Source organism: Heptranchias perlo, chromosome 1, assembly GCF_035084215.1.
Source record: "Heptranchias perlo isolate sHepPer1 chromosome 1, sHepPer1.hap1, whole genome shotgun sequence".
In the NCBI taxonomy this organism is placed as follows: Eukaryota; Metazoa; Chordata; class Chondrichthyes; order Hexanchiformes; family Hexanchidae; genus Heptranchias; species Heptranchias perlo.
In genome coordinates, this window is record NC_090325.1 from 80,237,773 (window position 1) to 80,264,826 (window position 27,054).

Below are 27,054 nucleotides of genomic sequence, written 5' to 3' on the forward strand. Positions count from 1 at the left end.
AGAACAGTCCCCATGGATCGGAAGGTAGCAAATGGAACCCCGCTATTCAAGAAGGAAGGGAGAGAGAAAACAGGGAATTATATGCCACTTAGTCTGACATCAGTAGTTGGGAAAATGCTAGAATCTATTATTAAGGAAGTGGTAACAGGGCACCTAGAAAATCATTATGATTAGGCAGAGTCAGCACAGTTTTATGAAAGGGAAACCGTGTTTGACAATTCTATTAAAATTTTTTGAGGGTGTAACTAGCAGGGTTGATAAAGGGGAACCAGTGGATGTAGTATATTTGGATTTTCAAAAGGCATTCGATAAGGTGCCCACAAAACATTGTTACACAAGATAAGGGCTCATGGGGTTGAGGGTAACACATTGGCATGGATAGAGGATTGGTTAACAGACAGAAAACAGAGAGTAGGAATAAACAAGTAATTTTCAGGTTGGCAGATTGTAACTAGTCGGGTGTCACAAGGATCAGTGCTTTGGCCTTAGCTGTTTACAATATATATCAATGACTTAGATGAAGGGACTGAGTGTAATTTATCCAAATTTGCTGACGATACAAAGCTAGGTAGGAAAGTAAGCTGTGAAGAGGACGCAAAGAGGCTGCAAAGGGATATAGACAGGTTAAGTGAGTGGGCGAGAAGGTGGCAGATGGAGTATAATGTGGGGAAATGTGAAATTATCCACTTTGGTAGGAAGAATAGAAAAGCAGAATATTTTTTAAAAGGTGAGAGACTAAGTAATGTTGGTAGCTAAAGGCATTTGGGTGTCCTTGTACATGAATCACAAAAAGTTAACATGCAGATACAGCAAGCAATTAGGAAGGTTAATGGTATGATAGCCTTTATTGCAAGGGGGTTAGAGTATAAGAGTAAGGAGGTCTTACTGCAATTATATAGGGCTCTGGTGAGACCACACCTGGAGTACTGTTTTGGTCTCATTCCCTAAGGAAGATATACTTCCCTTAGAGGGGGTGCAACAAAGGTTCACTAAATTGATTCCTAGGATGAGAGGGTTGTCCTATGAGGAGAGATTGTGTAGAATGGGCCTACATTCTCTGGAGTTTAGAAGAATGAGAGGTGATCTCATTGAAACATATAAAATTCTTACAGGGTTGACAGGGTAGATGCTAGAGGCTGTTCGCCTGGCTAGAGGGTCTAGAACTAGGGGTCATAAGGCTAGAAATTGAGCCGCCAATGCCCATTGTTTTGGCATTACACGGCCTCCCGAACATCCAAGTCTTGGCTGCGCACGCACGTTTCCAGCGTGACGTACGCTGGACGCCATCTGGTATAGGTATTAGCACATGCGCAATCACCGAATGCCGGCAGCAAGTAAAGTAAGGAGAAAATGGATACAATCAGTGTGCAACGCTGATTTAAAGTGATAGAAAACATTTTGGAACTTAATGCTCAACTCAACACACAGTCTTAACCACAACCATCTGAACATGTCTTAGAGTGCCTGGAGGACCCCCACCAGCGCTACTTAAAGGGACCATGCAGGATTTACAGATTAGTGGCTGGATTATTGCTTCTGTCTGCCGATACATTTGTAACTGTTTTTGGAGGTCTCCTATACTTGAATACTAGTCCTAGGGGACATAACCTAACATTTAGAGCCAGGATGTGCAGGAGTGAAATTAGGAAATGCTTCTACACGCAAAGGGTGGGAGAAGTTTGGAATCCTCTTCTGCAGACTGCAGTTGATGCTAGCTCAATTGTAAATGTTAAATCTGAGATTGATAGATTTCTGTGATCCAAGGGTATTAAGGGATATGGAGCTAAGGTGGGTATATGGAGTCAGGTCACAGGTCCACCATGATCTCATTGAATGGTGGAATAGGCTCGAGTGGCTAAATGCCACTGCCACTTGCTGCCTACTGATATGCGCCACCTTCTCCTGCAAGAAAGCAGGATGTGTGTATGGGTGATGTGCCTGTCATGGTTGAATAGCTGCCAGTGTGTGTGGCCTGTGAGTTGTGGGTGGGCAGCTTGCAACAGTAGTGGTGTGTAACGGTGAGAGGAAGCATCTGATTGGCAGAGTTGAGTACTGATGGAAAGAGTTTGTTGGTATGGGGGTGATGGGGGCTGTAGTGTGTGGAGCACTGGATACGGCTAGTGGTGCAGTTGGTAGGAGACGCCACTTGACAGTTGACCTCACTCACCTTGACCACTCGTGTCAAAGGATTGAAATGCTTCCTGCACTGCATCCAAGTTCATGGTGCTGTGCACCTGGCATTGACTTTGTCTCCCACTGCCTCCCACTGCCTTTTGGGCATATATCTGAAGGGCCTCTTGCCTCTTGCCGCCCCCTTCCCCCCACCTGCGGATATAGGATGTCCCTCCTTCTGTCCACCTTTTGCACCAAAGTCTCTAGTGCATCAGCACAGAACCTTGGGCCACGCACTCTCGCAGGCCTGGTACCAACTCAGATCGGCAGATTGGTGAGGTCTGGCATGCAGATTGGAGGATGTGGGATTTAGTAGTGCGCAACCTTTATTCAATGTTTTAACATAACTCATCAGTATGTAAACATAGGGACGGGACCTGCATCTGTGTTTTACATGTGCAATGTCTGATCTCTGTTCAGACGCCGTGCAGACAGCAGACTGTTATTTCTAGCAAATAATAGGCACTGGCTACTTTTAAGAGATTTTAAGAGACAGCCTGCCTTTAAGAGATTGGGGCTCCCCCTGCTGCTGGAAAGTGTGAATTGCATTGAATCCTCGTGTCAACGTTGATTTCCAACACTGCTTGCAGGTATGTCCTCAGGCCTGACATAAGTCTCGTCCTGCCTGCGCAGGAGTCAATGGACGAGGGTTAATAGCGGATCACGCTACCTATGCTCAATAATAGGCCATATTGAATTTTCCCTCATAGTTTCAAGATAAGGGGTCGGCCACTTCGGACCGAGATGAGGAAAAGTTTCTTCACTCAGAGGGTTGTGAATGTTTGGAATTTTCTACCGCAGAGGGCTGTGGATGCTCAGTCATTGAGAATATTCAAGACTGAAATCATTAGATTTTTGGACACTAAGGAAATCAAGGGATATGAAGATAGGGCAGGAAAGTGGAGTTGAGGTAGATCAGCCATGATCTTATTGAATGGCGGAGCAGGCTCGAGGGGCCGTATGGCCTACTCCTGCTTCTATTTCTTATGCTCTTATGTTCTTATTTCCCATATTTCTGCCCTCACCCCTTCCCCTCGTTCCCAGAACCACAATAGGGTGCTCCTTGTCCTCACTTTCCACCCCTCCAGCTTCCACATTCAATGGATCATCCTCTACCATTTCCGCCACCTCCAGTGCAATGCCAGCACCAAACACTCTTCTCCTCTCCTCCCTTTTCAGCATTCCAAAGGGACCATTCCCGCCGCAACTCCCTGGACCACTTCTATCACCCCCACATCCACTCTCCTCCCCACGGCACCTTCCCGTGCAAGCGCAGGAGATGCAATCCCTGCCCTTTCACCTCCTCTCTTCGCACTGACCAGGGCCCCAAACACTCCTTCCAGGTGAAACAGCGATTTACTTGTACTTCTACTCTACTACACTGTATTCGCTGCTCACGATGCGGTCTCCTCTACACTGGGATTGAAAGTCGATAAATCCCAAGGACCTGATCATCCACATCCCAGGGTTTTGAAAGAGGTGGCTTCAGAGATAGTGGATGCATTGGTCGTCATCTTCCAAAGTTCCATAGATTCTGGAATGCTTTCTGCAGATTGGAGGGTAGCAAATGTAACCCAACTATTTAAGAAAAGAGGGAGAGAGAAAACATGGAACCACAGACCTGTTAGCCTGACATCAGTGGTAGGGAAAATGCTAGAATCTATTATAAAGGATGTGATAGCAGGACACTTAGAAAATAATAATAGGATTTGGCAGAGTCAACATGGATTTATGAAAGGGAAATCATGTTCAACAAACCTATTGGAGTTCTTTAAGGATATAACTAGTAGAATAGACAAGGGGGAACCAGTGGATGTGGTGTATTTGGATTTTCAGAAGGCTTTTGATAAGGTCCCACACACGAGGTTGGTGAACAAAGTTAGAGCACATGGAATTGGGGGTAATATACTGGCATGGATTGAGAATTGGTTAACAGACAGAAAACAGAGAGTAGGAATAAACGGGTCTTTTTCAGGTTGGCAGACTGTGACTAGTGGGGTACTACAGGGATCGGTGCTTGGGCCCGTGCTATTCACAATCTATATCAATGATTTGGATGAGGAGACCAAATGTAATATTTCCAAGTTTGCTGATGACACAAAACTCGGTGGGAATGTGAGTTATGAGGAGGATTCAAAGAAGCTTCAAAGGGATATAGACAGGCTAAGTGAGTGGGCAAGAACATGGCAGATGGAGTATAATGTGGAAAAATGTGAAGTTATCCACTTTGGTAGGAAAAACAGAAATGCAGAGTACTTTTTAAATGGTTAGAGATTGGTAAATGTCGATGTTCAAAGGGACCTGGGTGTCCTTGTACGTGAGTCACTGAAAGCTAACATGCAGGTGCAGCAAGCAATTAGGAAGGCAAATGGTATGTTGGCCTTTATTACAAGAGGATTTGAGTGCAGGAGTAAAGATGTCTTACTGCAATTATATAGGGCCTTGGTGAGACCGCATTTGGAGGATTGTGGACAATTTTGGTATCCTTATCTAAGAAAGGGTGTCCTTGTCATAGAGGGAGTGCAACGAAGGTTCACCAGACTGATTCCTGGGATGGCGGGATTGTCATATGAGGAGAGATTGAGTAGACTAGGCCAGAATTCTCTTGAGTTTAGAAGAATGAGAGGTGATCTCATTGAAATATACAAAATTCTTACAGGGTTCGACAGGGTAGATGCGGAGAGGATGTTTCCCTGACTGGGAGTCTAGCACCAGGGGTCACAGTCTCAGAATAAGGGGTAGGCCATTTAGGACTGAGATGAGGAGAAATTTCTTCACTCAGGGGGTGGTGAATCTTTGGAATTCTCTACCTCAGAGGGCTGTGGAGGCTCAGTTATTGAGTACATTCAAAACAGAGATCGATAGATTTCTAGATATGAAAGGCATCAAAGGATATGGGGATAGTGCAGGAAAATGGTAATGAGGTGTTAAATGGTGTAGCAGGCTCGAGGGGCCGGATGGCCTACTCCTGCTCCTATTTCTTATGTTCTTATGTTCACTGGGGAGACCAAACGCAGACTGGGTGATCACTTTATTGAACGTCCCCGTTCAGTCTGCAAGTCAGACCCTGACCTGCCGGTCACTTTCCATTTTAATTCCCCGTCCCACTCCCACTCTGACCTCTCTGTCCTCGGCCTCTTACACTGTTCCAATGAAGCTCAACAGAAGCTCAAGGAACAGCACCTCATCTTTTGATTAGGCATTTTACAACCTTCTGGACTCAACATTGATTTCAATAACTTCAGATCATAACCACTGCTCCCATTTTTTCAGACAGCAGGTGCTGGTAATGGTTCTGCTGTTGCCATTTACAGCTCCTCGAGACCCATCTTCTGTTTCTTTACTTGTCCCATTACCACCCTCCTTGCCTTGCACCATCATGCCTTTTGTCATTTAATCACTCCTGCCCTCCACCCTATCACAGACCTTCCCTTTTGTTATTTCTTCCCCATCCCTTTGCGAATGGAAATACATTTCCAGTGGTGTGCCACAAGGCTCAGTGTTGGATTCCTTGCTGTTTGTGGTATATATTAATGATTTGGATTTGAATGTAGGGGGCATGATTGGCAAATTTGCAGACGACACAAAAATTGGCCGTGTAGCTGATATTGAAGAGGATAGCTGTAGACTCCAAGAGGATATTAATGGGTTGGTGGAGTGGGCGGAAAAGTGGCAAATGGAGTTCAATCCAGAGAACTGTGAGGTAATGCACTTAGGGAGGGCAAACAGTAAAAGGGAATACACAGTAAACGGGAATATATTGAGAGGGGTAGAGGAAGTGAGCGGCCTTGGAGTGCATGTGCACAGGACCCTGAAGGTAGCAGTACAGGTAGATAAGGTTATGAAGAACGCATACGGAATGGTCTCCGTTATTAGCCGAGGTATAGAATACAAAAGCAGGGATGTAATGATGGAACTGTATAAAACACTGGTAAGACCACAGCTGGAGTATTGTGCGCAGTTCTGGTCACCACATTACAGGAAGGATGTAATTGCTCTGGAGAGAGTGCAGAGAAGTTTTACAAGAATGTTGCCAGGGCTTGAAAATTGCAGCTACGAGGAGAGATTGGATAGGCTGGGGTTGTTTTCCTTGGAGCAGAGGAGGCTGAGGGGAGACTTGATTGAGGTGTACAAAATTATGAGGGGCCCAGATAGAGTAGACAGGAAGTACCTATTTCCCCTAGCAGAGAGTTCAAGAACTAGAGGACATAGATTTAAGCTGATTGGCAGAAGGGGACATGAGGAAAATCTTTTTACCCAGAGGGTGGTGGGTGTATGGAATTTGCTGCCCGAATTGGTGGTAGAGGCAGGGACCCTCAACTCTTTTAAAAAGTACCTGGACCTGCACCTAAAGTGCTGTAAGCTGCAGGGCTACGGACCGGGTGCTGGAAGGTGGGATTAGAATGGGCAGCTGGTTGTTCTTCGAGCCAGCGCGGACACGATGGACCAAATGGCCCCCTTCTGTGCTGTATCTTTTCTATCGTTCTATGGTTCCATCCCCCCCACACACCTTTCCCTGGCTCTGTACTTGCTTAAAAATTGTTCAATCTTTACTTCTTTCAGTTCTGACAAAAAGTCATCAACCTGAAACGTTAACTCTGATTCCCTCTCCACAGGTGGCCCTTGACCTGCTGAGTGTTTCCAGCATTTTCTGTTTTGATTAATCATTTCCCTCTCCTGCCTCTCATTCTCTGTCCTCTCTCTCATTCGTACCCCTCTCCTTTTTCTCTCTCACTCTCCTCTCTCCCTCTGCAGTTCCTTTATGAAAGGAATTCTGCCTGTTTTACTGATTTCTTCGTTTGTTTTATTCAATATTGCTGCCAATTGATTGTGTAGGCAAGTGCAATAAGCTATATTTCAGCTATAAAAGTGCTGCGTGCAGCTCAGCAAACATTGTTTGGTCACCAATGCGATGTATGTTCAGTCTACATTATAGACTCAAATTAGTCAAGTTTTACTACTGGGAAGTGTTACAATGTTGGAGGTGAAGTCTTTCGGAAGAGACGTTAAACCAAGGCCCTGTCTGCCCTCTCAGGTGGACGTAAAAGATCCCTTGATACTATTTCGAAGAAGAGCTAGAGCCTGGTGTCCTGGCCAATATTTATCCCTCAACCAACATCACTAAAGCAGATTATCTGGTCATTATCAGATTGCTGTTTGTGGGACCTTGCTGTGTGCAAATTGGCTGCTCCATTTCCTACATTACTACAGTGAATACACTTCCAAAGTACTTGATTGGCTGTAAAGCACTTTGGGAAGTCGTGAAAGGCATTATATAAATGCAAGTCTTTCTTTTATTTAGCGGAAATACAACAGGGATCGTTTCAAAAAAAAAGTTTTAGCAGTGGAATTTTTTTTAATCACATATTTTTGAACATTTTGAATTTAGAACTGGTTGACTTATCTAAGGAGCATGGCCTGATATCCAGGCCACCTTCAGTCCCAGATCTCTAACCTTTGGAAGAACCTATGATGATGATTATTATTGTTTTGAATGGGTTAATATAATGATGTTCCCCATGGTCTATTGGCAGGAGTTGGAGTCTGATTCAGAGAATGGAGCAGATGTGATTGCAATCAGTCAAAGCCAGAAGGTTCACCTTGTCCACTCACCACTTGGATCCACGTCCCCCATGGCAGGTCCTGGGGCTAAACCAAAGACTGGGGTAGGTTCGGAAAATTTAAACAAACCAAATCATTCTTAGAACAGATAGTTATAAATTGTAATAATGTTTATGCCAAGATAATAACTTTTTGATTGCTGACTGCTTGCAACGGACCATATATTCTTCTTTCTGCTGATTTTAGTGAGAAATGGAATAAAAGGTGGTATAATGTTGGTAGAAAGCACTAACAGATTATTTAGCCATGTTTAGCACTGCTCTGGTGGTCCCTATCCCTATAAAAATTGATTAATGTTTTGTGAAACATGATGAGAATAAAAGTCTGAACTTTACTTGTTGAGGCCTTATTAGAGTCCTTAATGATGAACTCATTTTTCCAAATCTACCCAGCTGCAGAATCAAATCAAAAATAAATATTTTTCCATGTCAGATCTGGCAGTAACAAGTTTAGTGAAGGGAAAGATTTTGAAAGTATAACTATGGTGGTAAATAAAGTTTGTAATAGAGGGGAGTTTTCCGCCCAAGAGCATTTGGTTGTGGCTATATCGCGTAACACGTTGGAGCAAGACAAGGTGGAGGAGAGGGAAGCCCAGAAGAGCAGAGGGCATAGATGGCACATAACTCCCAGCAGATACTATCCCAGGTTGTGGGGGTACTGCAACAGAGTCAACTAACTTCACTAAAATCAGCAGATGGAGGAGCAGTGTGTGAGGAGGCACCGGCTTACAGGGAGGCTGTAACTCAGGTAGGGCATTTGGGCCACAAAGACCTGCAGGAAGAGTCAACAATCCACTATAAACTATCACCACTGCTCTCAACTTTATTGCCACAGTGACCCTTCAGGAACTCACAAAGGATAGCACAGGAGATCAGACATTGGCTTTCGGACATCTAAATCCACCATTGAAGTAGTGGGACTTTTGCATCAATAGGACAGCAGCCTTTACCAATCCACAAGGCAAAGCAAATAACAAAAGAAATAGCAGTATCCAGCCAGCAGATAGGGAATAAAATCCAGCTGGAAAAAAAGAGCAGGGAGCAACCAATCAGGGAAAAAGATGGTGGAACAGCAAATCTAATAGTCTTTTCATTGCTGGCTCCTCCAGGCAATTTCAGTTTTTATTGATGTTTGCAGAAACTTTTGTCATATAAAATATATGTTTATTCACCTAGAACACATGTAATCTTTCTGGTTCTATATGGCCTATGGCTCCATGAAACCAAGTGGCCCACGAAAAGATAAAATTTGGACACACCTGCTATATACGGATGGATGGTGTTGGTATACAGGTGAACCTAGATTTTCCAATCAGCATTATTTTAATGCCAGAGTTAAATGGGTTAATGTCAGTGTTAAAATAACGTCAATCAGAATATCTAGGCCATGTTCTTTTAGCCATCTCCCTTTGCTTTTTTAGTCTTTTTGAAAATTGTAAAGTAAAATTACAGAAATAAGCCTTACAATGATTTTTTTTTTAATTAACAAAATTAAGGGAAGAATTTCTCTATTTGCTACGTTTAGCAATTTTGCTAATTCATTCAAAAAGAAAGTGTTTACAATTTCACTGCACGTAGCCACCAAAACAATTCTTCACAATCCTATTTATTTCACATGGCTTCATCCTCAAAGGAGTTAAAATGCTGCATTTGAGCAACTTAATTGACATCCAGTTAAGTAAAAAGAGCCAAATGATACACCTGCCAAATATTGATTCTGATCATCAGTACTTCACAAAGAACACCCTCAGTGATTTATCAATCTCGAAAACAATCATCCAAGGATTAAGAATCAGGAACCAAACTAAAAGGGAATAAGTGTCACTTTTCTATAAAATGTTGTAACTTCATTGGAAGTCGAATTTTGAAAAGAATTGTTATTTCCCATTAATATAAATTGTACTTCCTGCACATGTCAGCAATTTGAACGTGTATGTCCAAATCATTTTCTTTCAAAACAAAATCCAAAATCTCACTTTCCTCCAAATAGTTTTTCCAATAAATACTGTCCCATATCATGTCCTGTAGTTTGAAGACTGGTGAGTTACCCATATTATTTTCAATTTGCACTGTTGTTTCCCCAAATTGTGAGATTCTACCTCTGGTGCAAGATGGTGCAGGGTCTTGCTGGACAGGCATTCAGATCGGATCGAGTGCTAAGGTCAGTGTGTCCGATTGGCACCATACCCAGTTTTCTAGCTGTTCATTTTATCATTAAGAGTAGGCTGAACTCATGTGAAATCTTTATAATAATTTCACTCTCTTGGCTTTCATGTTCTTCATGTTGCAGGTTTTAATCAGTGGCCTTACTATGTGTAAATGATATTTTAGAGTGAAGCTTGCAGTACAAGTACTTGTGGATTGTGCACTCTGGAACAATAATGCTACCATATTATTAAAGTGCAATATTGTTGGTGTGAAATGAGGGCACTGGTAATTTTTTTCTCACATTTTTTCCCCTCCTCTACTCTCTTGAAAGTGCTGTCTCTTCCTGGGGTTTGGTTTCAAGGACACCAAAAACCCTCCAGTACATCAACCAAGTGGCTGTTCTTCTGTGTGAGCCTTTACACAGTGGAAGGTTTTGTGGCCAAGCTTAATCCTGTTCTCACCTGAGGTACACACAAACTCATTATCTAGAAGGAGTCACAAGATAGCAAATTGAAATGTGAACCCTCGCAGATTTTCTTCTTTCCTTAATGCAGAGAAGTGCAAAGTAATACATTTTGGCAGGAAGAATGAGGAGATGAAATATAAACTTAAGGGTACAATTCTAAAGGGGTTGCAGGAACAGAGAGACTTGGGGGTATATGTGGACAAATCTTTGAAGGTGACAGGACAGGTTGAGAAAGCACTTAAAAAAGCATACAGGAACCTGGGCTTTATAAATAGCAGCATAGAGTACAAAAGCAAAGAAGTTATGTTGAACCTTTATAAAACACTGGTTCGGCCACAACTGGTGTATTGTGACCAATTCTGGGCACCGCACTTTAGGAAGGATGTGAAGGCCTTAGAGAGGGTACAGAAAAGCTTTACTAGAATGGTTCCAGGGATGAGGGACATTAGTTACGTGGATAGACCGGAAAAACTGGGATTGTTCTCCTTGGAGTAGAGACAGTTAAGAGGAGATTTGACAGAAGTGTTCAAAATCATGAAGGGTTTAGATAAAGTAAATAAAGAGAAACTGTTCCCATTGGTGGAAAGGTCGAGAACCAGAGGACACAGATTTAAGGTGATTGGCAAAAGAACCAAAGGCAACTTGAGGAAAAAGTTTTTTATGCAGTGAGTAGTTATGATCTGGAATGCACTGCCTGAAAGGGTGGTGGAAGCAGATTCAATCATGGCTTTCAAAAAGGATAAATCTTTGAAGGGAAAAAATTTGCAGGGCTATGGGGAAAGGGCAGGGGGCTAGGACTAACTGGATTGCTCATACAAAGAGATGGCAGGGGCTCAATGGGATGAATGGCCTCCTCCGGTGCTGTAACCATTCTATGATTCCTAATCTGAAGGGCTCTGAGGCCAATTTTAGCATCCCAACTTTGTTCTTATGTTCCAACCATTGCCCCAGCTGAGATTCCTGAACCCAACACAGACCAGGGACCAAACTGGATCTATATGACTTGGTACTAAGCCATGCTGTTCATTTATGCACTAGTGCATTAGGAAGGTTAGATGCCAGTGTTTTAACATTAAACCAGGAGAGACAAAAGAGGTGTCACACAGGGCAGCTGTTGACATTACACTGAAACTGCAGAGCGACACCACCATGAAGCACAAGGTTAACTTGTTGACTTTTTGAACTGACACAATAGATTTAAAATACAGCACAGTATTTCTGCGCAGGGCAGATTTGACCTGGCACAAACCTGTGGCATAAATAGGTAATAGAAGTGTAATTGGGGCTAAAGTGCACTGCATGTAAACAACACTAGTAAAAGCAGTAAACAGAGCTGTACAACGGAGTAGAGATTGAATAAGCATGCCTGGCCTAGAAAGTAGACCGTGATGGATTGTTACTTTTCTGCCTGAATGCACAACTAGAATTTATAGTTTTGAAATTTATAGCAACTGAGGCTTATAGGAGTTGTGTGGCATGGAAGAGTCTGAAAATGCTGGTGCCTGTTTCTTTTGGCAGGAGTTGGTTTGTGAAGGGTGGGGTTCGTGGAGATGAGTAATGACCCTATTACACTTTGATTACTACATTACCAGGGTTGCATTGACAAGTGGAAGAATTAAAGGCATTCAGATGTAACCAGCTGTGTAATTTAATTTAACCTTCCACATTGTTCCTAATGTCTTGAATTATTTACTCCCTGCTCTGCATCAGTGAACTTAGGTCAGACCACACAGAGGTGGCAGCATGGAATGTCTGTCCAGTTTACAGTGGTGTTTTACCATTGAGAAGTGAAAGCACCAAGTGTTGTTTATTTACTTGGACACCTCTCATCACAACAAAAAAATAAATTCTCTGCAAAATTATTGCATTTATTTACCTGACAAATCCATTCTTTGATACATCATGCATTGTGCCATTAATGTAAAACAATTTAAAGGAGCAGAGTATTGCCTCAAATAGTATCGCTGCTGGCTATGACTGGAGCCAAAAGGTTAGACTACATTTTTGTGTTTTTATCACCTTTTTTAAAGTATCCAGCTGCTTACCCAGCGGGCAGGGGAACCAATTGCTGATGGGATATGGATCTAACCCCTCGTAGAATGGTTGGGTGGGTGATAGGTAGTCCTGTGGTAATAATGCGTGCAGTCAATCCATGACAGTGTAGTAATGTGTGTATCCAATCCATGAGAGTGTAGTAATGTGTGTATCCAATCCATGACAGTGTAGAACTGTGTGTATCCAATCTATGATAGTGTAGAAATGTGTGTATCCAATCTATGACAGTGTAGAAATGTGTGTATCCAATCTATGACAGTGTAGAAATGTGTGTATCCAATCTATGACAGTGTAGAAATGTGTGTATCCAATCTATGACAGTGTAGAAATGTGTGTATCCAATCTATGACAGTGTAGAAATGTGTTTATCCAATCCATGACAGTGTAGAAATGTGTGTATCCAATCTATGACAGTTTACCAGTCTGACAGTCTCCAGAGACTGGGTTCAAATTTTATTTTGTGGAACTCAGACGTTTGAACTTCATATCAAAATTAGTGAATTAGAATTCAGAGTTAGCCAAATGTTTACGTTTTATCATTAAATGAGCCAAGCCCTTTAAATGTAACCTTTGGCTAATTTGTTCCATATTTGTTTTCAACCTTGTAAAATCAGCACTCTGGGAGTTGATATTCAAAAACATCAGCAATCTGCAGTACTTTTGAAAACTGAGCAGACCAGGAAACTCTCAGATTGAGTTTCTGTTCTGTGCTATTTTAGCTGATCTTCGATACAGCAGGAGTGGTGAAATTATAAATTGACCTCTGTGCCCCTGGGCTAGGGAGAGGGAAAATCAGCCAGTATTCCCATTCTTCATGGCTATTCAGTGGCCTCTGTGTGGTCATGAGGTGAGGGCGGCTTGAGCACTACAGTGATGCCCACCATATTTCATGCCAACACTCACATTTTAATATTGTAACACCGGCTTTTTAAAGTTGCTTCAATATTTGCAAACCCTCCCCAACCCTATATCTGAAACGTATTCTTTAATTGTCTCTATCAGAAGATTTTATTCAATCTTGGTTTGTTAACAATTTGGCAGTGGTCACGTGGAAATAATTTACCTTCTTTATGACAGTTTCTCTAGTTCCTGTAGCCCAGACATTTCTAGTTTCGGAGAACATCGTGCTGAAGAGAATGAGCTGTTCTTGCAAGGCTACTTTTGATTCTAGTCCAGAAAGCAGAACTGAAAAAATATCTGATTCAAGCACTGTGGGAGAACCGTCACCACACGGACTGCAGCGGTTCAAGGCGGCGGCTCACCACCACCTTCTCAAGGGCAATTAGGGATGGGCAATAAATGCCGGCCTTGTCAGCGACGCCCACATCCCATAAACGAATAAAAAAAATTAAAATCAATGGCTGAAAATTTAGACAAGCTCTGAATTGAGCACTGAGGTCCAGGTTTAATTCTCCAATCTGCACTTCCATGGAGTGAGTCTCCGTGCTGAGAATGGAATCTCGCAATTTCAGGGCTTTAGATACCGTTTACCGAAATGTGGTTTTATATTTAGAATGTCATATGAGTCCTCATGTACTCCCATCACCTCTGTCAATACCAAGCTTCACTGGGTCTCTGTGTCAGCTAATTGATTTTAAGATCCTCGCATTAGTTTAAAATCCCTCTAACGCCGCACCCCACAGTGATTTCCTCCAGCCTTATGTCCTGGCACACATCCTCTGCTGCTCTGACATGAAGTTATGTCTCTTCTTCCACTTCATCCTTAGTGGCCGCTGTTTCGTCTATTATGTTCCTGCCCTCTGGCACTACCTTCCTAAATTTCCCTGCCTTGCTACCTCCCTTTCTGCTTTCCAAAGCCTGCTCTTTGACCATGCATTCAGCTCCACCTCCAACTCTTATTTTGTTTTTCCTTTTTTTCCTCCTGCTTGCCATCCACTTTAATCCACCAACATATGACGTGCTTTGAGACTTTTTTCTCTCTATGTGAGGAGAGCTATAGAAATATAAGTTATGTAAAAGTGACGAAAAACTCGGGGGTAGAAATTAGTTAGCGCTCAATTACAGACGCGAAATAGGCGGTGTGATTGGAGTGCATGCCTGAAGAGGTCGGCCTAACGATCTCCTGAAATTGGTCCATGACCCTCGTCTTAATAATCGGGGCGAGCGTCTGGGGCCTGTCGTGCCTCCAGAGGCAGCTCGCTGTGCCACGGGGGACCAGTTTGCTGCCTGCCTGGCCGGCAATGGCCATCAGGTAAGTCCTGGGACAAGCGGGGGAAGAGAACAGAAGCATGGCGATCATGGGGTGGTAGCAACTCACCATATTAATTTTGAGGCAGAAGAAGCACACCTCCTCCTGGCTCCACATTGAGGTAAGTATAAAAAACTTAGCTGACAGTTTCTCCAGGGGCCTCCAGCGTTCCCTATAAGGACCGTTGGTTAGGCTGCTGTAGATCCGGTAAAACTGCACAGCTCAAGCTCCAACTGGTCTCAATGAATTTTGCAAACGGATCCTGAATTGGGTGCAGGATCCTCATTCCAAGATTGAAATGAGTCCTGTGCTCATTTCAGGCGACCACTAGGGCCATCTAAGAAAGGCCTTGATGAATTTAGCAGTGACTCGAGCGCACGTGTAGTTCAAGCGTGGGCCATCGCACTGCTAAATTCGTCATCATTGCATCTGTTTTACGCCCGAAAAACAGGCACAACACATACCAATTTCTACCTCCTGATGTCTACTGAAGGTACTGTTAACTTAATGCAATGTTAAACTATAATGATGTTTCACAGCTGTGAAATATTAGTGAGTGCTGTACTAGCTTAAAGAGGAATCATTGGCACATTGGGCAGCATTTGGGCAGGTTCAGCTCCCAGAGTAGCAATCCATCCACTCTTCTGCCATTCTAATATGGTTGCTGCAGCTGTAGACTTTCTCAATCCAGTTTTAAAATTTTTATCTGAAATTAAAAGAAACGTGTAACTCCCAACGCCATTGATGACATGATAATATTCATGTCTCTGCTTGCATCATTGTTTGCAAACACAATCTTGCCATGCTCTCTTTATTATGGATGGCTCTAATGCTCCAGTTACTTTTCTGTGTTGCTGCCGATCGCAGCCTCCACTTTGGCAGAAGTGTTAAACAAGGTGTCGTCCTCCAGAGTCAGAGGTATATTTCTCTGGTGGCAGCAGTGCCTCCCACAGCAATACGTCATCAACATGGCAAAGGCTTGCACCTTTTCTAGGTCCCCCAGCCAGTGATAAGGTGATTCACTTTCTGTTCTGCACAGATTATTTCCAGTGATCCAGAAAATTGTGTTGGCCAGAAACAACTGAACATGCATTAATATAGAATCGCAACATAGAGCAGTTCTGCAGTATAAATAGACTATAATATGCTCCAAAATGTTATTTTGAAAGACAGAGCTATTTGTAAGCCTCATGGAAAAGGTGAGCATCAGATTGTATCTCTGTGTCTACGTATGTAATTATTCAACCCAACATTACCAAATACAGCTGACAATCTCGGTGTCACAAGATGGACATTTTAATTTGTTGTCAGCATTAGTAGAACAAGCAACTGCGGTAAGAAGCAGATTAAAAACTTAAGTCCACTTTAGCAGAGATTACATGGTGAAGACAAACTTTTACTGAACCCTTGGGTGGTCAGCATCATCGGACTCCTCAAACAATGTAAACTGAGATTAATGTCAACAATTACCTACCATCTGGTACCTAATAAAAAGCCTGATGCCTTAAATGATGCTAAGCTGTTCACGTCCCATGAAACCTATTGGTACTAAGCTCATACCTCACTGAAAAACTGTTGTATGATTAAATCATCCCATCATCGATTCCAAAAACTGAGGGCAAAACCGTTTCACAATCTTTTGAAATGTTTTTTTTAATATATCATTTAAACATTCGCATCCTCATACACATGATTATGGACTAAAGGCAAAAAATAAATAAACAGTGTAGTATTGTACCACCAGGGGAGAAAACACCAGTTTTCAACAAACGTAAGGAAACATAGAAGAATGCACTGGACACACAAAACATATTGGAGGTAATGGGGATTAAATTCGATAACCCCCGAATCCGGGCGCAGAGGTTGCGATTGAGATTCGTGCTATTGGATCATCTCCATGATTTCTGCGTGCAGCCAGCGCTATCTGCACTGTTGAGAGGCTGCACGCACCAGCAGGGGGCTCGATATGGGGCATGATTGGCACTACTTAAAGGCAGCCTGCACCTCTTAAAGGAGAGGTGCACAGTCAATGCAATCAATGGATGAGGACAAGTGAAATGGATGGACCTGCAAGAGAGTGTGCACCGAGGTTCTCCAATGACACACTGGAGGCCTTGGTGCAGGAGGTGGACGCACGGAGGGCCATCCTGCACTTGCAGGGTGACAGGAGACCCTCCCGACACCAGCTGCAAAGGAAGTGGCCGTGGAGGTGAAGGCCAGGAGCATTGCACCACGTACGTGGATGCAGTGCAGGAAAAAGTTCAATGATTTGACATGAGTGGTCAAGGTGAGTGAATGCAAGTGTCAAGTGGCACATCCTACCAATTGCACCACTGCTCCATGCATGACTCCCGCCCCCCACTTCCTCCTGTCACCCACCCACCAATAAACGCTGCCCATCCGTACGTAATGCTGCACTTGGGATGCTGCATCTCACTCGCACATAGTACCACAATCCACACACCCACAACTCACAGGTCACACACACTGGCAGCTATTCAACCATGACAGCCAAACATCTTGCCATTCACTGGCACACGTCCCTCTGTCTTGCAAGAGAAGATGGCACATAACAGCGGGCAGCAGCAAAGAATGGATGGAGGACAGAAACGCCGACACGTCCTAACCCCCATGGAGGAGATCATGCTGCGCATCATTGGGCAGGACGTCACTGTGACTGTGGTTACTGGCAGCATTGGAGGTATCGATGCTGAGGGTCTCTGCATACCTAATCCTCCTTCTCGTTTCCCACATCTCCCTCATCCCACAATCATTTCTGACTCATGTGCTGCAGATGGTGTCAGCACGCACGTCTTACTTGCTCCTCTCCCCACTCCACAACTCAGCCCGTCTCCCGATACCCAAGAACTGGAGCCAGCACTATCCGAGGAGGAAGAGGAGGAGGAAGACACTGAAGCCACACCGTCACTCGATCTGACACTCACATCCACCAGCTCAGAGACTGACACTGCGCATCCTTTAGAGGCTAGGATAGAGATCTGCACATGGTGAGACATCGGGCACAAGTGCACAGGAGCCGGGGCGGGGGTAATGGATATCACAGGTGCCGGCTCACCGGAGGCCGAGGTCGCTCACTAGTTCTGCTGCTGAGGAGTCAGATGAGGCCTTCGATGAACCAGGCCACAGAAAACGGCTGATGGGCGTGCACCACCAAATGCTTGGTGCACTGAAATGCCTGCGCACAATGTCAAGGAGCATGGAGGAGTCCAACTTGGCACAGGGCTTTGCGCAGAGCTTGGAGCCTATCCTTACCCACATGGAATTTTTTTTTTTAAATTCGTTCACGGGATGTGGGCGTCGCTGGCAAGGCCGGCATTTATTGCCCATCCCTAATTGCCCTCGAGAAGGTGGTGGTGAGCCGCCTTCTTGAACTGCTGCAGTCCGTGTGGTGACGGTTCTCCCACAATGCTGTTAGGAAGGGAGTTCCAGGATTTTGACCCAGCGACAATGAAGGAACGGCGATATATTTCCAAGTCGGGATGGTGTGTGACTTGGAGGGGAACGTGCAGGTGGTGTTGTTCCCATGCGCCTGCTGCCCTTGTCCTTCTAGGTGGTAGAGGTCGCGGGTTTGGGAGGTGCTGTCGAAGAAGCCTTGGCGAGTTGCTGCAGTGCATCCTGTGGATGGTGCACACTGCAGCCACAGTGCGCCGGTGGTGAAGGGAGTGAATGTTTAGGGTGGTGGATGGGGTGCCAATCAAGCGGGCTGCTTTATCTTGGATGGTGTCGAGCTTCTTGAGTGTTGTTGGAGCTGCACTCATCCAGGCAAGTGGAGAGTATTCCATCACACTCCTGACTTGTGCCTTGTAGATAGTGGAAAGGCTTTGGGGAGTCAGGAGGTGAGTCACTCGCCGCAGAATACCCAGCCTCTGACCTGCTCTCGTAGCCACAGTATTTATATGGCTGGTCCAGTTAAGTTTCTGGTCAATGGTGACCCCCAGGATGTTGATGGTGGGGGATTCGGCGATGGTAATGCCGTTGAATGTCAAGGGGAGGTGGTTAGACTCTCTCTTGTTGGAGATGGTCATTGCCTGGCACTTATCTGGCACGAATGTTACTTGCCACTTATGAGCCCAAGCCTGGATGTTGTCCAGGTCTTGCTGCATGCAGGCTCGGACTGCTTCATTATCTGAGGGGTTGCGAATGGAACTGAACACTGTGCAGTCATCAGCGAACATCCCCATTTCTGACCTTATGATGGAGGGAAGGTCATTGATGAAGCAGCTGAAGATGGTTGGGCCAAGGACACTGCCCTGAGGAACTCCTGCAGCAATGCCCTGGGGCTGAGATGACTGGCCTCCAACAACCACTACCATCTTCCTTTGTGCCAGGTATGACTCCAGCCACTGGAGTGTTTGCCCCCTGATTCCCATTGACTTCAATTTTACTAGGGCTCCTTGGTGCCACACTCGGTCAAATGCTGCCTTGATGTCAAGGGCAGTCACTCTCACCTCACCTCTGGAATTCAGCTCTTTTGTCCATGTTTGGACCAAGGCTGTAATGAGGTCTGGAGCCGAGTGGTCCTGGCGGAACCCAAACTGAGCATCGGTGAGCAGGTTATTGGTGAGTAAGTGCCGCTTGATAGCACTGTCGACGACACCTTCCATCACTTTGCTGATGATTGAGAGTAGACTGATGGGGCGGTAATTGGCCGGATTGGATTTGTCCTGCTTTTTGTGGACAGGACATACCTGGGCAATTTTCCACATTGTCGGGTGGATGCCAGTGTTGTAGCTGTACTGGAACAGCTTGGCTAGAGGCGCAGCTAGTTCTGGAGCACAAGTCTTCAGCACTACAGCTGGGATGTTGTCGGGGCCCATAGCCTTTGCTGTATCCAGTGCACTCAGCCGTTTCTTGATATCACGTGGAGTGAATCGAATTGGCCGAAGACTGGCTTCCGTGATGGTGGGGATATCGGGAGGAGGCTGAGATGGATTATCCACTCGGCACTTCTGGCTGAAGATGGTTGCAAATGCTTCAGCCTTGTCTTTTGCACTCACGTGCTGGACTCCGCCATCATTGAGAATGGGGATGTTTGCAGAGCCTCCTCCTCCCGTTAGTTGTTTAATTGTCCACCACCATTCACGACTGGATGTGGCAGGACTGCAGAGCTTTGATCTGATCCGTTGGTTGTGGAATCGCTTAGCTCTGTCTATAGCATGTTGCTTCCGCTGTTTAGCATGCATGTAGTCCTGAGTGTAGCTTCACCAGGTTGGCACCTCATTTTTAGGTACGCCTGGTGCTGCTCCTGGCATGCTCTTTTACACTCCTCATTGAACCAGGGTTGATCCCCTGGCTTGTTGGTAATGGTGGAGTGAGGAATATGCCGGGCCATGAGGTTACAGATTGTGCTGGAATACAATTCTGCTGCTGCTGATGGCCCACAGATGCCCAGTTTTGAGCTGCTAGATCTGTTCTGAATCTATCCCATTTAGCACGGTGGTAGTGCCACACAACACGTTGGATGGTGTCCTCAGTGCGAAGACGGGATTTCATCTCCACGAGGACTGTGCGGTGGTCACTCCTACCAATACTGTCATGGACAGATGCATTTGCGACAGGTAGATTGGTGAGGACGAGGTCAAGTAAGTTTTTCCCTCGTGTTGGTTCGCTCACCACCTGCCGCAGGCCCAGTCTGGCAGCTATGTCCTTCGGGACTCGGTCAGCTCGGTCAGTAGTGGTGCTACCGAGCCACTCTTGGTGATGGACATTGAAGTCCCCCACCCAGAGTACATTTTGTGCCCTTGCTACCCTCAGTGCTTCCTCCAAGTGGTGCTCAACATGGAGGAGGACTGATTCATCAGCTGAGGGAGGACGGTAGGTGGTAATCAGCAGGAGGTTTCCTTGCCCATGTTTGACCTGATGCCATGAGATTTCATGGGGTCCAGAGTCAATGTTGAGGACTCCCAGGGCCACTCCCTCCTGATTGTATATCACTATACCGCCACCTCTGGTGGGTCTGTCCTGCCGGTGGGACAGGACATACCCAGGGATGGTGATGGAAGAGTCTGGGACGTTGGCTGAAAGTTATGATTCTGTGAGTATGGCTATGTCACGCTGTTGCTTGACTAGTCTGTGGGACAGCTCTCCCAATTTTGGCACAAGTCCCCAGATGTTCGTGAGGAGGACCTTGCAGGGTCGACTGGGCTTGGTGTTTTGCCGTTGTCGTGACCGGTGCCTCGTGGTCCGTCTGGTTTTATTCTTCTTATGACTTTTCGTAGCGAGATTTTACAACTGAGTGGCTTGCTCGGCCATTTCAGAGGGCAATTAAGAATCAACCACATTGCTGTGGGTCTGGAGTCACATATGGGCCAGACCGGGTAAGGGCGGCAGGCTTCCTTCCCTAAAGGACATTAGTGAACCAGATGGGTTTTTACGACAATCCGGTAGTTTCATGGCCATCATTACTGATACTAGTATTTTAATTCCAGATTTTTATTTAATTAATTGAATTGAATTGAATTTAAATTCGCCAGCTGCCGTGGATTTTAGTCCAGGCCTCTGGATTACTAGCCCAGTAACATAACCACTATGCTACCGTACCCTGTGGTCACCTCCATCAGCACACCTGTGGAACCCACCACGATGCAGCTTCTGATGACTGATATCTCAGCTTCACAAACATATGCCATCAAAAGTCTGCATGCTTCATTTGGAACTCAGACTGCTGCTTTGGAAGCTCAGACTGCTGTTATCGTGGTTCTGGGGATCACTGTGGAATGAGGCTTCCAGGGCGTCACAGCACTCCAGCAATCTGTTCTCCAGCAGTGTACCAGGATTGTTGAGGTGCCGCCCCATGCAAGTAGCAGTGGTGCCATGGCAGTAGAACATGGGGTCCTCTCTCAGGATGACAGTGTTCCTGCTCCCACCCCTGCCACTCCACCAGTGTCCTTGTTGTTGCCTGTCAGCCACCAGGCCAGACTGCTGCAGCCCAGGCCGAGATGGTGCAGTCTGAAGCCAGGCCCTCCCGGCCCAGAGCTGCTCGAAGTTGTCCACCATGGCCATCTGAACTCTCCTCAATTGAAGGTCAACAGCCTTCCACCACCCATGTTCCAGCCACTGGGGATGCACCTCATAGGAGCACTATGAAAGGAAAAGGCACACGAACGACAGGCACTAAGGGAATGAACAAGGGTGAATAGTGTAATGTTGTTTGCATCATTTATTTTTCTATTTGAAGTCGCAGTTGAAGGTGGTTTTTATTTATGTGATGAAGAAGCAATGTGTAATCATAAGGAGGACAATTTGATGGTCATGTGGGAGAGGAAAGGTGAGGAGTGTGGGACTGTTGGTGAATGGGGAGGTGTTGTTGAGGTTAGTGATATCGCTCATGAATAAGATGAGCACGCAGAGCCCTGGCAAACAGGGCCTGTGCACCTTGTTGCTTCCTTGCTCCTTTCTCCACTTCCTCTTCTGTCTCCTCCTCCTTCTTCTCCTCCTCTGCCTCTCGCCCAGGGTCTTGCAGGATAGGCGGTGGCAAGGGCTGTCCTCTCCTAAGGGCGAGGTTGCGCATCATGCAGCATACAACGACAAATCTGTCACCCGCTCAGTTGAGTACTGCAAGTCTCCTCCAGAATGGTCCAGGCAGCGGAAGCGTTGCTTTAGGACACCTATGGTGTGCACGATGATGTTTCGTGTGGCCGCATAGCTCTCATTGTAGGCCTGCTCTATACGTATGCGTGCGTTCCTGAGTGGAGTTATGAGCCACCTCATGAGGGGATAGCCCTTGTCACCCAGCAGCCAGCCTTTGACTTGGCGCGCCGGTTGAAAGATAGGTGGGACGTTGGACTGCCACAGAATGAAGGAATCATGACTGCTGCCAGGGTAGCGGGCATTGACCTGCATGATGCGCTGCATGTGGTCACACACCAGCTGCACAATCAGGGAGTAGAACCCCTTTCTGTTCATGAAGATGGCTGAGTTGAGATGGGGAGCACGCATGGCAATATGCCTGCAGTCAATGGCACCTAGAACCATGGGGAAGTCTGCAATGTGAGCAAACCTTCGTGCTCGCTCATTCTGCTGCTCTCTGTCAAATGGGAACATTACGAATCTCCTACAGAATCTCCGTGACCTCCCTTATACAGCAGCGCACTGCAAACTGCGAGATGTTGCACATATCATCAGCAGCAGTCTGAAAGAATCCAGACCTGTAAAAGTTCAGCACCATAGTTACCTTTACAGCCACAGGCAATGCTGTCCTTGCCCTGCTCTGAAGCTACAGTTGTGGCTGCAGCAGTTGACAGATCTCCATCACGACCTCTTTCGTGAACCGCAGCCGTCGGATGCACTGATCTTCGCTCAGGTTGAGGTAAGAGAATTGGTCCCTGAAGGCACTCATTGGATATAGCCTCCTGCTCAGTGCCTTGTGTCTCCTCCTCCCCCTCCTCGCAGCTTGACCTGCTGTGTGTGGCCTCTCTGCATGTTGCTAGTCGTGTTCAATGCCCAGCGGGAGACCTAGCAGACCACCCAAGGTTGCCAGAAATCTTGTTCCGCACACTGTTGTAAATGCCACCAACGCTAATCCAGGACCTGCCAGACCACTCTTAATATACTATTGCAACTTTCTCCAATTCCAGGAAGCTTCAACAAACACATACAAATGTATCAGCAGCCAGAAGCAATAATCCAGCAACTAACCTACAACACCTGCATGATCCCTTTAAATAGCATTGGTGGGGGGTCCTCCAGGCTGACTACGACCTGTTCAGCTGTGCGTGGTTAAGACAGTGCATTGGCTGGAGCATTGAGTTCTAAAATCATATCTGTCCCTTTAAATCAGCATTGCACAGTGATCTAACACATGTTCTCCTTGCTTTACATGCTGCCAGCGTTCGTTATCTGCGCGTGCGCAAATGCCTTTACCAAGATGGCGTCCAGCGCACGTCATGCTAGAAGCGTGCGCAGGCATTCCGGACGCTATTTTGGGTCCTTAGGAGGCCACATAGCGCCTACAAAATAGGTGCTACATGGCTCAAATAATAGCCCAATGTGTCCAATGAGCTTAAAATATGAACTCTCCCAACTTAATTAAATCTTTGATTTTTGCCTATTAAAATTGCTTTTTGTTTAAAATAATCTGATTTTTCCAATTGTATTGGGTGGCATTATTTACATATTTAGACAACATTAATTTTCTAACATTAATCCCAGTTACAGACTTTTGCAAGGATGGTTGGTGTGAGAAACAGAAAATATCGCCGTTCCAGTTAAGGGTTCTCTATTGAGTTAAAGGTTAAGGTAGCTTTGTGCATGTCAGCCTTGGCTCAGTTGTAGAAACTCTTGAGGAAATCAGAAAAACATCCCTTATCAATTCCAAATGTCTTGTGTGACCAGCAACTTTTGCCTATGTTTGATGGAAACTTTTTTCCCACCCTAGTGGTATAATAACTCTTTGTTTTTCTTCAACATTTTTAAAATTACTCCTCAGTGAAGCACTTTGGGACATGCTTCTATGTTAAAGGTGCTATACAAATGCAAATTCTTGTTGTTAAACTTACTTTCATCCCATTTTCTCACTTGCTATGGTCTCAGATGGCAACATACCAAGCATGGCTAAGAGGACAGGTGGGCAACATGCTTTCAGCTCTCTGTCAACATACCAATCTTAACCAGCCATTGGGAAGGGAGCAACAGTGGCCCAATGATAATTCACCCTCCAGTTATCCATCCCCACATCGTGAGTGACGGATCAATCTCCAAACCATGGATCTGTAGCTTACTTCGTAAAGCTGAAATAACGCAGAGTTATAAGTTATTTCCTCTGAAAACATCAGATACTGTATGGGAGATTTCCAACTCTGCAGCTTTTTAGCACAAGAATGAAGTCTAGATGCAGGAGAATGTATCTGTGAGGATGTGTGCATAGATAAGGTAGATAGTCAAAATCTTTTCCCAAAGGTAGGGGAGTCTATAACGAGGGGACATAGATTTAAGGTGAGAGGGGAGAGATACAAAAGGGTCGAGAGGGGCAATTTTTTCACTCAAAGGGTGGTGAGTGTCTGGAACGAGCTGCCAGAGGCAGTAGTAGAGGCGGGTACAATTTTGTCTTTTAAAAAGCATTTGGACAGTTACATGGGTAAGATGGGTATAGAGGGATATGGGCCAAGTGCAGGCAATTGGGACTAGCTTAGTGGTATAAACTGGGCGACATGGACATGTTGGGCCGAAGGGCCTGTTTCCATGTTGTAAACTTCTATGATTCTATGGATTTGTAGTGCATCTTGGAGATATCGCAGGGTACTCCAAATTTCAGTTGTTACCAATTCCTATCAACTGATCTAACTGTAATTTTGAGCATGGTGATAATATCCTTAATTGATTTTGACCTCTAAGCATATTGATAGATATAATTAAATATTTTTTAAGTGTAGAAGTTGGTGAATGTGCAGCTTGTAACCACCGTTGTATAATTTGAATACGGAGTATTCAGTGCCGAACAATCCACCTACATTTCAACCATGCTGTCATCCTCTTCCGCACTCTACTGCTTTATTACAATATGAAGTCTTCACTTTAACATGTATTAATTTAACAAATACATAAGGATTTTATTTTAAACTTTCAGAAACAAATGAGTCATGTTAAGCAGTGCTGTTTTATTTATAATAGGTGGCCAGGTTGGAACAGCTCACAATTTGTTACCGCACGTATACGGTGAGACCACTCCAAAATGAACTTGACATAAGAGCATAAGAAATAGAGGCAGGGGTAGGCCAAATGGCCCCTCGAGCCTGCTCCACCATTCATTAAGATCATGGCTGATCTTTGGCCTGAACTCCACTTTCCCGCTCGATCCCCATATCCTTTGATTCCCTTAGAGTCCAAAAATCTATCGACCTCAGCCTTGAATATACTGAATGACTGAGCATCCACAGCCCTCTGGGGTAGAGAATTCCAAAGATTCACAACCCTCTGAGTGAAAAAATTCCTCCTCATCTCAGTCTTAAATGGCCGACCCCTTATCCCGAGACTATACCTCCTAGTTCTAGACTTGCCAACCAGGAGACTTGCCAATCAGCATCCACCCTGTCAAGCCCCCTCAGAATCTTATATGTTTCAATAAGATCACCTCTCATTCTTCTAAACTCCAGAGAGTATAAGCTCATTTGACAGTGACAACCTGGCGATCATACATTCTGGTTTCATTCCTTTCCAGGAGTAGGTTTTTTCCTTTGGCCAAAGTTGGCAGGTATCACAGAATAAACACTGGGGTATAGGGTACAAGCTGATGAAAAGATCTTGCGTATTCTCTAAATCTCAGCATTCCACTTCAATTGCTCGGCAGCTAGAGATTTTGACTAGCAACAAAATGAAAAGGGACAGCTTAGGTCTTAACAATGTACAGTTTGCAGAATTCAAATAGTAAGGCCACAGTGGTGAGCAGAGAAACAACTGCCTGAGAGTTGGACACGCTGCTACTGAAAAGCCAATGATTGGACCTATTATCATCACCAAGACCGGCTACTTCCACCTCTGTAACATCGCTCATATCCGCCCCTGCCTCAACTCATCTGCTGCTGAAACCCACATCCATGCCTTTGTTACCTCCAGACTGGATTATTCCAATGCTCTCCTGGCCGACCTCCCATCTTCCACCCTCCATAAACTTGAGCTCATCCAAAACTCTGCTGCCCGTATCCTAACTCACACCAAGTCCCGTTCTACCATCACCCCTGTGCTCGCTGACCTACATTGACTCCCGGTCCGGGATCGCCTCGATTTTAAAATGCTCATCCTTGTTTTCAAATCCCTCCATGATCTCATCCCTCCCTATCTCTGTAACCTCCTCCAGCCCTACAACCCTCCGGGATCTCTGCGCTCCTCCAACTCTTGCCTCTTGCATATCTCCGATTTTAATCACTCCGCCATTGGTGGCTGTGCCTTCAGCTGCCTAGGCCCTAAGCTCTGGAATTCCCTCCTTAAACTGCTCCACCCCCCTACCTCTCCTTCTTTAAGACGCTCCTTAAAACCTAACACTTTGACCAAGCTTTTGGTCACCTGTCCTAATACCTCCTTATGTGGCTTGGTGTCAAATTTTGTTTGTTAACGCTCCTGTGAAGCACCTTGGGACGTTTTACTACATTAAAGGTGCTATATAAATGCAAGTTGTTGTTGTATTATTAGATCCTCTCATCAGATAACCCCGATGGAGAACTGCAACAAGTCACCCTACCTCCCAACTATCTTGTGGGTTTGTCATTTGCATTTGCACATCACCATTTTCCCATGGCTGCACCTTGACTAGATTTTCATTTGGAGACAGTTCTGTAATAAAGAAAGAAAGAACTTGTATTTATATAGTGCCTTTCACAACCTCAGGAAGTCCTAAAGCATTTCACAGCTAATGAAGTACTTTTGAAGTG

At 45.2% G+C, this 27,054-nt stretch overlaps 1 protein-coding gene across 2 annotated transcripts in view; it reads left to right on the forward strand.

Annotated features, from left to right (window-relative positions):
* dlc1 (DLC1 Rho GTPase activating protein) overlaps window positions 1–27,054 on the forward strand; it is a 391,505-nt gene that overhangs the window by 116,751 nt on the left and 247,700 nt on the right. For both annotated transcript variants that reach the window (XM_067987045.1, XM_067987034.1), the window contains exon 4: window positions 7,707–7,838. In XM_067987045.1, the coding sequence (XP_067843146.1) occupies window positions 7,707–7,838 (132 nt within the window). The remainder of the gene's footprint in view (window positions 1–7,706; window positions 7,839–27,054) is intronic.